The following is a 14,345-nucleotide window of genomic DNA, read 5'->3' as shown; positions in this document are numbered from 1 at the left end:
CTGTGAGATATGAGTAAATGTGGACCCACCAGACTTACACTGATTTGAAGTGTACACAGTGGCACAAACTATGATGTAAATGTCCGTTTCATCCTCAACAACACGTGTTAAAGAGTTCATAGAAGTGAAACCAGTCCCATTCCCCTGAATGCTCCGGTTAACGATCAAACTTTACAGATCATAAACCGTTTTTCACCAGTTCCCCTCACATTTAAATCAAACTACATGGCCAAAGGTATGTGGACACCCAAACATTGTATCAATAGATCAATGCTGAACAACTTATTCCAAAACGTTTGCATTAATTTGCTGCTATAATCCGCCTCCACTCTACCAGGTTTTTGGACGCTGGTTTCCCATTCACAGATGTGGCCTCAAGTTCCTCCACATCAAACTGGGAAAACCATTTCTTTATGGACCTGGCTTTGTGCACGGGGGGACCGTTATGTTGAACCAGGAAAAGAACATTTTCTTGTTTAATTGATAAGTCGTCTAATCCATGATATATCAGAAAATAGAAAAAAAGATTTTTGATCATGAGTTCTCCAAAGCCAATACTCAAATGTTTTGTTTTGTTCAATGAACATGGAAAAAACCCCAAAGATATTCAGTCACTATCATACCTGACAACCAGTAGAAAAAAAGACAGCAAATAGACATTGAGCGGCTGGAACCAGTGAGCAGTTTTGCTTAAAAAAATCATTTCAATATTTACTCGATTTCTGAAATACTTGCAGGTTAAGTTAACAATTAATCAACTAATTGTTTCCCTTCATTGGAACTACGGAGTCGTAGTCAAACGCAGTCCCAGCGTGCGCCACAACTTGGGGAAAAACAGTTAAAAATATTTTGTTGAATCTTTAATGACCATCAGAGCAGCATTAAGTGTTTTTAACTGATCTTACTGACTCTTCAAAAAGATCGCTGGATATTTATTTTTTATCCACAACAGATGCTTATTTCTGTGTTTTGAATAAATGTTAAGTCCTGAAAAACAGCTCTACCAAAAAACCCCACAAAAAACGTTAAGTGTGTACAGACTTTTGGCCATACAGTGCAAGTCAGAGAAAACCAGATGTTTGTCATAACAACCTATGTAGCTAAATACAGTATATAACATGATCTTTCTGTTAATATTAGATAATATTAGATAAGATCACAGATCAGACCAGTAGGCGAAGTGTGCGTGGTTATAAGAGTCAGCGTTACAGTATTCTGTTAAAACTATGACAGGACTGTAAAAGAATAGACAATTCTGGGAAAAATATTCTATGGGATTAATGAAGACCAGAGCTCATGAATACAATGAATAAAAAACAGCTACAACTACTCGATGCTATATTAATGAAGGGCACAGATGGTTAACTATGGAGAAATGCTGCGGTGGACGCTGGGTGTTGTTGCGTCCGATCTGGACAAGTCAAACTTTATGTCATCGTCACAGAAACGACCCAAGCTTCATTAGGAGCTTCTACCTGCATGTCGAGGATGTAGACAAGTCCACACTCAGGAGAATTGAAGTGTGCCCTTCCAGACGTCACTGTGTAGCCCTTCACCATTCTCAATGGTCTGCCCACATTTGGTCTTCAAAAGTCTGATCAGTTTTTTTTTTTTTTTTTTTCACGATTCTAATGTGTAAAAAAATATAACATCAACACACAAACAACAAAGTCCAGCTGGAAGTCGGTTTGATGTTGACGCTTGATTAAAACTCCAGTTCAGGTCCGTAATAATTTGTTTTTGGTATGGAATGAAAAAAAAGGAGCGGGGGGGGTTTAAAGTCTGGAACAGAAGGATAAAGACTCAAGAATGTCAATAATACAGCTGCTGTTACCTGATTGTGCTTTTCTCACCTCCTGAGGAAATGTTGTGGGCACAGAGGATTAGTGATAAAAATACTCTGCGTCTAATTAATCTCAACGGGCCCGGTTTGAGGCTCAGTGACATCCATGGAGGGAAGGACGAGAGGAGGGAGAATAAGAGCAGGAGCCAAAATGGCTGATCAGCAGTCTCGGGGAATGGAGAGCAGTTTAAGTGACCGGGTGAGTATTGCACGTCAGTTCATGGTCGGCGCAGGAGTCGCACATCTTTAAGTCACCTTTATTGGCTGAATGCTGCTTCAGAGGAGGGAGTAGCTGTTGGGAAAATATTGAAGAAAGAAGCCCCCCCCCCCTGCCTGGGATCTACTGCATGTGGGAACTGCACAAGAACAGATGACAGACTCAAATATTTTCTATAGAGCAGTGTGCGTACCTGCCGCACAGCCAAACTTCCCAGACTCTAGGGTCCTGAAAACTTAAAAAAAACCCCCCAAAAAACAAGGAAGATAAAGAGAATAGAAGTTCCCGAGTCCCTCCCTCCCTTCCCCCCTCCTTCCCTCCTCCTGGAGCCAGTTTCCACCAGTACACACCAGCTGACGTCCCAGAGTCATTCCACACTGGTCAGAGCTGGTGTTGGTCCAGAGGAATCTGGCGCTAGACCAGCTGTATCTGTCCAGAGTAGGTGGTGAGGAGGAGCATGATGGAGAAGCCCGTCAGCAGGCCGGCGTTCTGGATGGCAAAGGTGAGGAGGAAGCTGCTGCCGCCCGCGTCCTCTTCCTCGCGACTCACCTCGTTCATCTCTGGGAACTGAAACACATAAAAACAGAGGAACTGTAGAACTGGATATTGTTCCTCTGAAGTCCCTGCTGATGCTGTCTGTCCTGTTTTTGTATTTCTTTTTGTGTGAATAAGTCCAATAAAGATATTGAACAAAAAAAAAAACTGATTTAACACGTCAAAGTCAATTTCAGACTATGTGGAGCACACATTTTTATGATATGACATATTTTTAACTGAAAGACCGAGTTATGAAGTGAGCAGATGGCGTTTGAAAGACGTGGGCATTCACCAGGCAGAGCGGGTATAAAAGATGTCATCGAGTTTCCCCTCACTAGAAGTGTGGGATGCAGTGTTCTTGAAGCTTGACCATCACTTTTAACTAAACGTCAGGGTACCTCAGCTTCTGTTGCACCCCCTTTGGAACATCAGTTTTTTGATTTGTCTCTCATGAGTATCCCTGTTTCACTAATGTGCAACACTTAGTCGTTTGAGTGGATCTTTAAATTAACAGTTAAATCTAATTACACACATTCACCTCGGGGCTTCCAACAGAGCAGTTTAACTGCAGTGGCGAGACGTATCATGTTGTATCAAAACACAACTTCTGGCCAAAACTGAGCAGGATACAGATAACAGCTTAAAGCAAGTAATTACATGGTTACATTATTAAACTGTGTGCACTGTGTTCACCTTCTCAAACAGGTAACTCTTCCTTTATACTAAATGTACGAGAAGACATGAATGTGGATGTACTGTATTAAGAAGCCCTTCACAGACGGCTACAACTCTTTTTTTGGGGAGTGGTTCTCACCAAACCCAGAAGGTGTGACATCATCATTTCATATTTACAGCCAAGTTAAAATGTTTTCACTTTTAAGCGGCTTGCTAAAGGACGACTCAGCCGTAGCGAGTAAAAGAGGGTCAGAGATTTGTGTTTTTACTTTCTCCAACTAAAAACGACCCATTGCCTGTGCGGGTAACTGGCACGAGGCCTTGACAAGCTCTCATAGTCGTCCCAAAAAAAAAACACTGACCATGTCTGCCAGAGCGATGTAGAGGAACATTCCTCCAGCCAGGGCGAAGATCCAGTTGGGAGAGAAGCTGTTGCCAGCCAGGATGCCAAAGCCCATGCCCAGGTAACAGCAACAGGCCGACAGGAAGTTAAAGAACAGGGCCTGCTGTAAGCTCATGCCAGCGTTCAGCAGGATCACAAAGTCTCCTGGTGACAGAAAGAGAAGAAAATGTATCAAAGGTGTCTGTGCAGTATGTGAACATTAAGATTTCAGCCAAGCACTGACTTTGCAATGAATTAACAAGAGATTTTTGAAAAATAAATAATGAAAAAGAAAAACTCCAAAGAGACTTTATAAATGCCTCACGGACATTTCAGGAGAGCCGCCCTTCCTCAGCATGTGCACAGGCAATTTCACAATCAATAGACAAAGGTGCAGTTAGTTATAGATGTCTGGTTGGCACCACAGGTCTACGCCAGCAGGGGGAGCAGTTTTTATGTTAATGTGAGCTGAGCAAGTTATATCTTATTGCCATGAAAAATGACTTCTGAATTTGATTACCCACAGTCAATGGTCAAAAAAGAAAATAAGAACACTGACGTCAGCCGAAACCAATATTAAATAAAAAAATATTAAAAAGGCAACAAAAGGTCAGTGTCCGGCCTGACTCACCCAGCTCGTGGGGGAACTCCTCACACAGGATGGCCACGGAGGTGCTGATGCCCTGAAAGACAGAGGCGGTGAAGGAGGCGCCGATGGCCAAACCGTCGATAAAGTTGTGCAGGCCGTCACTTAGCGTGATCATCCACGCCAGTGTGCCGATGTCAGAGTAGGTCGTCCCCTTCAGCCAATAGCAGCCACCGCCACTGCTTCCAGACCGCCCCCCGCTGTCTGGGCTCTGGGAGTCCTGGAGGAAGAGAGTATGAAACACCCTTTAAAAAGGCAAATATGTGCGGACGGAGCAGCAACATGCAAATACCACCCGCTCTTGAGCCCCTTCACGATACACATGCTGTCCGCACCGGAACTGCTTTGATTATGTCAAATGGTTCAGGTAACAATGTTTCAAATGTGCTGCACAAATTTTGGATCTTGCCCCTCTCCATCCTCTGCACCGCCCCTTAAATCCTACCTGTGGCGTCTGTGCAGGGCTGAGCATGAGCTCTCCCTCCCCTGCGTCCACCTTGCCCAGAGCCAGACTGCTGGCTTCTCCGTTCTGCTGCAGCTTCTCCTTCTCGCCTTCCTCCAAATCCCTGTCTGGTGTCGAGTAACGATCTGCACCGGGGTAATGACTGTGGCCGTGGCTCTGAGACACAGTGAGAAAGCAGATAGAACAGACTTAGATGGAACCATTACTGCTGGAAATGTCCTTCCTGACAAAAGAAATAACCTGAACTTTGGTGAATTTTAAAGCGAAGGAGCAGTGAGGAACTTATGTTCAAGTTGACTTAAAATTGATCTAAACATAGCGTTTCCTCAGTACATCCGGATCTGCATTCGTTCCATTTGAGTTGTACTTCTACTTCCTCTTGGTAGTTCCCTATTAAATCATACACACAAGCTGTTTTTACTGCCTCTGTGAGGACTACAAAACAGCATCAAGGTCTGTACAGATATAATTTAACACAAATGCAACCAATGGCCAAATTATCCACACACAAAGGCTTGTGATTTTGACCTATTCCCATAATACACAGACTTTTTTGCCCTGAACTGAGACTCTCAGACAACATTTACTCAAAGGTTCTTCAAACAAAAACTGAAAATATCTACAAAGCCCAGAAGATTCTGTGTGAATTTTTAATCTAAGTTTGCAAAAACAGTGACTATAAGTACGACCCACATCCCCAGCAAAGTCACAGGTGAGGGCCAGTTGGTGTAAAACACTATTTGGTGTTTAAGTCAAGGACACTTCACCAGATCTTTGAGTGAACAGTTTCTACGCCACAAAAATGATACCGTCCCCTCAACATTTATGAGTTGGTACCGACAGTCTTAGAGCTGAGGCATTTCTTTTGCGGTGAAACGTGGAGGCTGACAGCGTGGGTCGAAGAGCATCTGTAATTGGATCAGCAGGTCGTGGTGTTAGCTGTTAATTAGGTTGGCTCAACCATATGGCTCAAAGCAGAGTAACCACAAGGTGGAGCAACTTTCCCACAGTCACCTGCCTACACCACCAACTGTGAATGCTTTTTGTGAATGAAATCAGCAGCTCTGCAAGGCTGAATTAACACCTGCAGCTTCTAATTCCAATCAAGATAGTTTTAGGATTTAATTAAGAAGGACATCTGCAAGTTGTATCTTCATGGAAGTGACTCACAGATCTGTGTTACAGTTGTTAAAATAAATAAAACTGTTAAATAACCGCCACATTCACTACTGCTGGATTTATGCAAATAGGAAGGGGAGGCGCAGGTGGCCAACAACCAAAAACACACGAGCAACTCAAACAGATGACACCTTAATGATGAATGATTGCTCTACACACAGGCACGAACCAGGATTACAGTCCATCAGTGGAAGGAAGACATGAATAAAATGACAAAAGAGCATCCTTCAAAGACGCATGACTTCAATTCAATTGTGTAGCACGTCACAAACTACGTGATCAGGTGGGTTACAGTTACGGTCGCAGGTAATGACTATTACTACTACCATGTTGAAAGCCTTTGTTCCAGGCTACGACAGAGGATGTACTTCTTGAGAAGGCTCAGATTTTATGGAGTAAATTGCAAACTTATGTTTCTGTTTTATGAAACGCTAAGAGTGGAATTCAAGTCTGCTGTAGTAACCTGGTGGCACAGTTAAAGTCTAAGCTCCCTCGTCTCATACAGACGGCCGTGAAGAGATGGTGAAGGAGAAAAGAACATCATCATCTTCAGTCTTCATGAGAAGACTCTGAACAAATCTAACACACATCCTGAACCCAGAATCCCGGACACTGGCCTCAGGTCGACGGTTCAGGATGCCGAATTGTAGATTGAACAGGTACAATCATCCAGATATTAAATAATAAGAAGGGTTTAAATATATTGTATATCTGGGTTATTATTGAAACAACTGTTGTTTTTATTCTTCTATTTATATCTGGTTTTATTAGAAGAACTATTGTCTTCTATCACAATTTATTACTATACCTTGTCTTATTATTGTAAACACAGTTTTTACCACATTCAACATGAGATCTGAGGCACATTTGTATGTATGATTTATGTAATTAGAGCCCAAGACAATTCTCCCCTGTGGGACAATAACGTATATCTTACTTTACCCTACCTTCTTACTACAGGGGGGGGTTTATGCTAAGTCTATGTAAACACCTGCGGGCTGTGGTGTGAACTTGAATCACAGGTGCACATCGCCCAAACGCAAAAAAAACAAAAACACTTGACAATGAGTGTGGGCATGTCAGCACAAAGACTATGCAACGCCCTCATCAAACAAAAGAAACACATTACTATCATTACTCTCTGAAGGTGTATTTCAACGGTCAGATGCGTTTCTGATGCTCGTGTCAGTTACTAAAAAGCAAACACCCTGTCCAGCTGGTTAAACCTGCCATTGATATACAGATAAAACGAGTGGGAGAAATTTAATCGTACGTCATGATGATGCCTGGAGCAAATACTGATCTGTGGAAAACACCTGGTTGCCTGATGATGATGTAATGCTATGGTTTGTATTTTTAAGTTAAAGAAACATTAGAGATACTGAATCTCTCGTTTAGCCTCAGTGGTTTTTGATTAAATCTCTTGTATTTTTGTTTTTAGCAGTTTACTGTTCGTCATTTGGATAACTGATTATGGCTGGTGGTCAATAAACTCTGTGGTCCAGAATCTGTTTCTGAGCGAACTGGAAAGCCGGCAAAAGGAAATACTGAATATTTTATTTTAAATCTGTAAAGAGTTTTGTCTGATGTAGATTTGATTAGGAGATTGACAAAAAAAAAAAAAATCGACAACTAATGTGATATTCAATTAATTGTTTCACTCATTTTTCTCAAGCAGAAATGCCAAATATGTGCCAGGACATGATGCTCTTATGTCATATCTAACAGTAAACTGAATATCTTTGGGTTTAACACAGTTTACCTTGTGCTATGAGAATATTTAACAGGCTTTTTTTTTTTTCTTACATTCTACAAACAAATTAATGAATCTATTTATTAAAATGTATTTTTGCATACATTTTCCTTATTGTAATATACAGTATATCAGAAAAGTATTTTTCTTGGCAAAAGCATGACAGTGGTTTCATCCATAGATATCAGCTGTAGAGACTGAGCTTTTTCATTAGATCTTGTAAACACTTATATTCAACATACACATACAATCGCTCCAATTTACAGATTGAGGGGTTAATTTTATCCAAATGAAAAATGACCATAACAGCTTCTCCCCTGTTTTAGAGTCCTGGTTTTATTCCCATCATACTGGGTTGTGTGTTTGTGCAGTGACGTTGGATACGAACCGTTTCAGCTGTAAATACCAACTCTGAGGCTCACGGTTTTTGTTGAGACTATGACACAGATGTTGATTCAGTCCTACGCACATCGGTTCCTTTTGTCTATCCCTGATGGTCGACTTCAACTTCAACAACTGTGGTTTGCAGACATCTGTGTTTGGCCTGTGTGGTTGTGATTATCAAGACATACAGTACAGTGCAAGAGGTTGAGGTGCCTTAGATTTTTATCCATCATGCAGTACCATCTGGGAGGCTTCTGATTGCTGGATGACATTGATCCCAAACACACACTCTTGTTTTATCTTTGTTTATATTTTTTTGTTTTTACTTCGTTTGCTATGCACCAAAACACCACAGCAAATTCCTCATATGTTGAAAACCTACCTGGCAATAAACCAGATTCTGATTCTGATAGAGAATTATGTTCGGCAACAAGAGGATCAAGGAGTCCTGCAACAGATGCGCCCCCCCCCCCCCAGAGCCCTGATCTCAACATAATTAAGTCAGGGTCACAAAACTTTTGCACAGGGCTTCACCAACTTTTTAGATCTGGAGCTGGTACTTGCTTCCTGCTCGAAAAACTTGTTTGTTAAGACTTCGTAAAGACAGATTTGGAAGTTGTTAAATATTTCCTAACCACCAAAAGAACAAAATAAAGGCAAATTTCACATGATTCTTGCCGTGTACTCACCCCATGTCGCTGCTTGAGAAGCACTTTGAGGACCTTCTCAGTGAAGAAGAAGAGGTAAAAGCCTCCAAACACCACCGCAGACTTGGACACGTAGAAATCCACCATGGGGTCAAAACCAAAGGCCTACCACGCAGGACAGAAAAAGGCGTTAGCTTGTCATAAATATTTATAGCAGCCTGACATCATTCACTGTGCATATTTTTGAAAGGAGGTGTTATTTTAAAAAAAAATGTCACAGCTAAGGAACATGATTTAGCAGGTTCTGAGTGAGCAATTAGTGTTTGTTAAAGTGCGTGTTTTGAAGTCTAAGGCTGTGTAGTCAGAGGTCTGGAGACAAGAGTGTAGTTTCCTTTCTGTCAGAGGGTGAATAAACATTTTGCTTTGCATTCGCCGTCAAGGTCAGTCACTGACCGAGACCAAGTTTAACTGTACAGAAAAACTTCACGCTGCTGTTTTTGTAAGGTTTTGTCTTTTGTCCATCGTTTTATGAATAAGTAAACGACGACATCAACTCAAGGCGACATCCTTTTAGGAGACTGCAGCGATATTTCACAGCATCCTCAAATCTGAGAGACATGCTGAATTATGTATGTAATCGTCCCACCTCTAGAAGACACAAACGCCCCATAAATCAAAATCACTTCACCTCCGAGGTATATACATTTTTTTTTTTACTATTCATCCCAGGTGAATTGATGCTGTGAATTAGACAACAGCTCTGAGCAACGGCTTTGAATCTGGCAATGACGGATGTGCACAGCGTCTAGACAGCGTTTAAAAACCTAAAGGACAATTGCTCATATTTGGGTTGACTTTGTACTTCAGTGTGTTTACATACACCTTAGCTTCCTTCAGTAAGATGACTTAGTAAATTTCATACACGAGAGAAGTGAATTGATTAATGAGGGTAAAAGATTAGAAACTGTATTATATTCTGTTGTAGAAATTAGACTATAGCTGTTAAGAGTATACAGACTTTGGGTAAGCAAACTAAAAGTAGTCTGCAGCATCGTACTGTTTATTATCAGTCAGACATCAGACATATAATACGCCAGCTTTGATGTAGGAGAGACAGCTTGTTACTGATTAGCTGGATGTTCCTTCACTATCCTTCTAATAATCCGGTTTCTCATCTGCATGTGTAAAGAGGTCAAGACTTGTAGTAAACAGAAGAATTTTATTATTAGACCAGTGTGTTTTCAGATTGTCGCCTTCATCAGGGTCATAGGCAACGAGCCGAAACTAATAATACCAATAATGAAGTTGTGCCAGAAACCACTTCCCCCATTCCTAACTGGTATTCTGTGAGTTTGGTTAAAAAACTACACTGTGGGCGTTTTTGTGGCTGGTGAACTAAACATTTCCTCTCCCCAAACACACATACACACTGTGAGCTGCCTGTCACATGATTAATAGATCCCTGGACGAGTAAAGACAGTTTAAGTTGTTAAGCAAATCTTCCTCAGTCCCTGCTGTCAATGTGTGAATGTGAATTATTACCCATTACCTATAACTGGATACTAAGAATTTATTCTCAAATGCACTTTTGTCTTTTGTAAATTCTAGATGTAAGAGATTATTTTACATCATATCATTAGCACAGGGAATTTTCCATCATTCAACTTTAATCAACCAACTAAGAAATCCTATGAGTGGAAGGACTGGGTGATATGATGATGTACAGATTTGTCCCTTTAATATTTCTGACTATATGAAAACAGTCTTAGTGATGCTGCAAATCAAAGAGCATCAGCTTTATGTAATTCTTTTGCATCAATCTGATGATATAACTTAGTTCATGTATTTATCTCACTGATTTTGATTTGGTTATTTTATCTGTTGGCATTTTCTCAACTGAGTTCCAAGAACATTAGTATGTTTTTCTATTGCAATACAAATTTACACAAAGTATACCATGAGTCTGCTACGAATGTATTATATTTTGTGAAGGGGAGCTCACAGCTGACATTGTTTTTTTTTGTTTTTTTCCAAAGTCTCATATATCTGAACAAATCTAATTTGATAAGTGAAGTGAGTAGAGTGGTTGATTTATGCTCTTCATCCACACTGAACACAGCCCTAATTTCCAGTGACAAGGATTGCTATGCATTTCAAAACTTATTTTTTTAAACAAACATCAATGCCATTAATTACAGGGGAGATTCTGCCCTGGGATCAATTCAGCTTACGGCACTGGTGGCTGGGCAATGTGACTGCAAATATGTATTTATATCACAGTAGAGTGTGAGATGACTGAGGTAAAACAATGACAAAAAATACATAGCGACATAAGAATCTGGACAAGATAATCAAATACTATCGATGCTTTTCCGGAGTTTCCCTCGATATGTAAAAATCAATACTCAGGGCTCTTTGTATAAACTGCATAGCAACCCTGCATGGAGGCACTGTGAAGGAGATGCAGCTAAGTAAGTCACAGCAGCATCGACTCTACCTCTGGGATGAGCTGAAACAGGGCGTTGGAGTAGAGAGTGCCAATGGCCAGGGCTATGAAGTAGAGAAGCAGTCGCTTGTAAAAGGTTTTCTTCATGAAGGGCACCACGCTCGCCCCGACCAGCGAACACAGAGAGATCAGTGTCACACACAGGATCCCATAACCCCACACTGATCGAATGGAGAGGAGGCACGGAAAAGAAGGGGGGGGAGGTGAGAAACAAAAAGAAAGTTAGTTCAGAAATGATTTTAATCAGATTAATTACCAAGGTGAGGAAAAAATTAGAGAACACCAACCAGTTATCCCCCTGAAAAGAAAGGAAGAGGTGAATGAAATCAACCTGAGAAAAGAGATTTCAAAAGTCTTTCCAGAGACAACAGGGTCATTTTCCATTGAGAGCAGATTAACAGGAGTGACACCACCTTCCATTTGCATGTGAAAATAATAATTAGCTGTCCTTTGAAACAGTGTGCGAACCCCATGCATTTCTTTTGATGAGAAACAGGATGCAATTAAATATCAAGAACAAAGACACAGACACAGACACACACTTTGTCCTAGTCCACAAAGGTGTATCTGTCCTACTGTCCTAGCCTCAGGGTAAACACTAGCTATGACTGCAGACACAAAAGGGAGCAAATGAACTTTAAATAGCCTGACAGTAGCAGAAGGAGCACTGAGAAAGCGGGGTCACATTTCAATTTGAAGGACATCTCAACAGTGCCACGCTCCTTCTCTCCAGGATTGTCTTACACAGACAGAAATGTATGAATCCCTGAGACTAAATTGAGTGAAATTGAGCTGAGTGAAACACAGTCATCAAGCGTGTGTAGCTGTTCTACTTGCTGCTGCCGTACAACAGAGAACTGAACTTTCCTTCCATAAAATTACCTCGTAGCTGGCCTAGATCTCAATGCAAGGTGCAGACACAGACACGAACATACAGAGCAGACACGCACACAAACACACCGCCACATCATCTGTGACGCAGTAAGGGAAGAACAAGGGTAGTTTCAATGTTTATTAGAGCCCATGAAAACCAGAGAAGAACAAAGGCAGGAAGGAAGAGATAGCGCTTGGCCAAAGGTGCACGAGTTTTGTAAACAGCACTACAGTGAACTAAAGAGGTTTTAAACCTTGGTGTTTGTGTTTTTATTAAAAAACAAAAGGTTCATGGGATGTGAAAAGATGTATGGGTAAAAAACGTGTATGGATAGATGGCAAACCTCGGGCAGGAGCTGCAGGACGGCAGTTGAGTACAGCGTGCCGATAGCAAGAGCGATGAAAAAGATGAGTGCGTATTTCATATAGCGCGTCTTCATCAGCGGCATGATGACAACTCCAGTGAGGGAGAAGGCATTGATCACTGTCACACTCAGGAAAGAGAAGCCCCACACTGAGGGTTGGAGTGATGGGAAGGTTGGATGAAACAGGAAGGAGTCACATTAAAACAAAATGCCATGCATAATGTGTCACGATGCAGCTGTAAATGCAGCCTGAGCACTGCATCATAAAACATTTTTTCCCTTTCAGTACAAACATATTGGTGATCAAATATGTGCAGTGCTAAATTCTGATACCTAAAATCATCTTAAAAATCAAATGCTGCTCTCACAGCATTTTATCCATATCAACTTTATTGAAATTTTAGCAAATAAAACAGTATTTAGTTGCACAAATTTACATGTGATTGACATGATATTGGATGTTAGCTGTTGGTTTAAAAACATCCCAACCAAAGGTTTCGACCCTGCCAAAGGATTGAAAGATAAATCTAGGGGTTCAAAAGATGATTAACTAAATAGGAAACATTTCTGCCACACAAATCAGGTCTAATTTTCTGACTTCTTTCTATTTTTCACTCTTGTGAAATATTCTGGCCTCTAAAAACTAAACATTTTGAGAAGGAAATATAATTGTTTGGTTTGCTTTTAAAGGTCACAAGTCAAAACAGTTGAGAACAACTGCCTTAATCGACTCATGCAGTAAAACTATAAGACATGGGGACATTAGATAAAAGATTTTTGTGCCATTTTTGTCAGAGGCTGCACCACCTGTGTCAGCGGGAAAGTAAGGTTAAGTTATGAGTTGTTGATGATTCATTCTGTGGTGCGAGATCATCTCTTTATGCTGAAAAAGGGGAAAAAAAAATAGGTCATAAACGTGAGTGGTGATGGCAGATGTGGGTACAACTCAAGTCAAGGCAACAGACAGAAGTGAACAAACAACACGCTACAGATTGTGGTAACATTAAGACTTGGCAAATAACATTATAAAATATATATTCAAAAATTGTAACTCAATTGTAATACAATCACAAATGAACCCTTGACTCTTAGCGTCAGATGCAGTGTCGAAAGATTGTGCACCAAGTCGTGAAATGAGGTTCTTTCTTTTGGCCTGTGCCCAGACAACTATAATCTCTGTTAATCCTTATTTAACACAAGAAAATTACTAATTTGGGTTCAGATGATCAAGCAAAGCAGATGTATAGAGCTGTGTATCATCTGCGTAGCAGTGAAACCACATTCATGTTTGCAAATGAAATAACCTCATGACAAACAGAAAAGATTGAGCCCCAGGACTAATCCTTGGGGCACAGCACAAGAAATATTTACTCTCTGAACATAATACAAGTAGTCTCAAAGTTGGAAAATTGTCTGAAGTTATTCATGTTACTGGCATCTAGAGTGGTTCTCCGAAGAAGAGGTAAAACCACTGGCCACTGGAAAACAGCCAGTCTGCAGGGAAATGTTGAAACTGTATAATAGTTCTGCTGATAAGCAGTCAAAGACCACCTTTAAAAGCTGCCAGGCATCAGGACAATGGCACAAGACTTGAGAGAAGACGCAACTAAATCATCATCAATGACAAAATTTGCTGGTTGTAAGAGAGACAGGTTTGACTTCAACATGATCATATATTTGATCTAATATGTTATTTTATCTCTGTAAAAAGCGGCGACAGTGTTACATTTAGATAGCGAGAAAAGGTCAGGATATATAAGTCAGTGAGATCTGCAGTAGAGATTTCCAGCGCATCTGCCTCCCTGCTGCTGGCAGATCTCCACAGCCTAGGCAAAGAAAAACAGCTCAAAAGCCAAAATAAGCTGCCTACAGGGG

General features: G+C 40.8%; 1 protein-coding gene across 2 annotated transcripts in view; it reads right to left on the bottom strand.

Annotated features, from left to right (window-relative positions):
* Positions 1-2,366: 2,366 nt before the first annotated feature.
* slc39a14 (solute carrier family 39 member 14) overlaps positions 2,367-14,345 on the bottom strand; it is a 25,279-nt gene continuing 13,300 nt past the window's right edge. For both annotated transcript variants that reach the window (XM_087176076.1, XM_023414331.2), the window contains exons 5-10: positions 11,224-11,393; positions 8,769-8,891; positions 4,746-4,919; positions 4,286-4,520; positions 3,635-3,819; positions 2,367-2,627 (exon numbers count right to left, since the gene is read on the bottom strand). In XM_087176076.1, coding sequence (XP_087032202.1) covers positions 2,475-2,627; positions 3,635-3,819; positions 4,286-4,520; positions 4,746-4,919; positions 8,769-8,891; positions 11,224-11,393 — 1,040 coding nt within the window. In that variant the 3' untranslated portion in view covers positions 2,367-2,474. The remainder of the gene's footprint in view (positions 2,628-3,634; positions 3,820-4,285; positions 4,521-4,745; positions 4,920-8,768; positions 8,892-11,223; positions 11,394-14,345) is intronic.

Source organism: Seriola lalandi, unplaced genomic scaffold (assembly GCF_002814215.2).
Source record: "Seriola lalandi dorsalis isolate HSWRI2012SDOR001 ecotype SW California unplaced genomic scaffold, Sedor1 jcf7180002054524, whole genome shotgun sequence".
Classification (NCBI taxonomy): Eukaryota; Metazoa; Chordata; class Actinopteri; order Carangiformes; family Carangidae; genus Seriola; species Seriola lalandi.
Note: the sequence above shows the minus strand (reverse complement) of the source record. Positions and strands in the feature narration are given on the sequence as shown.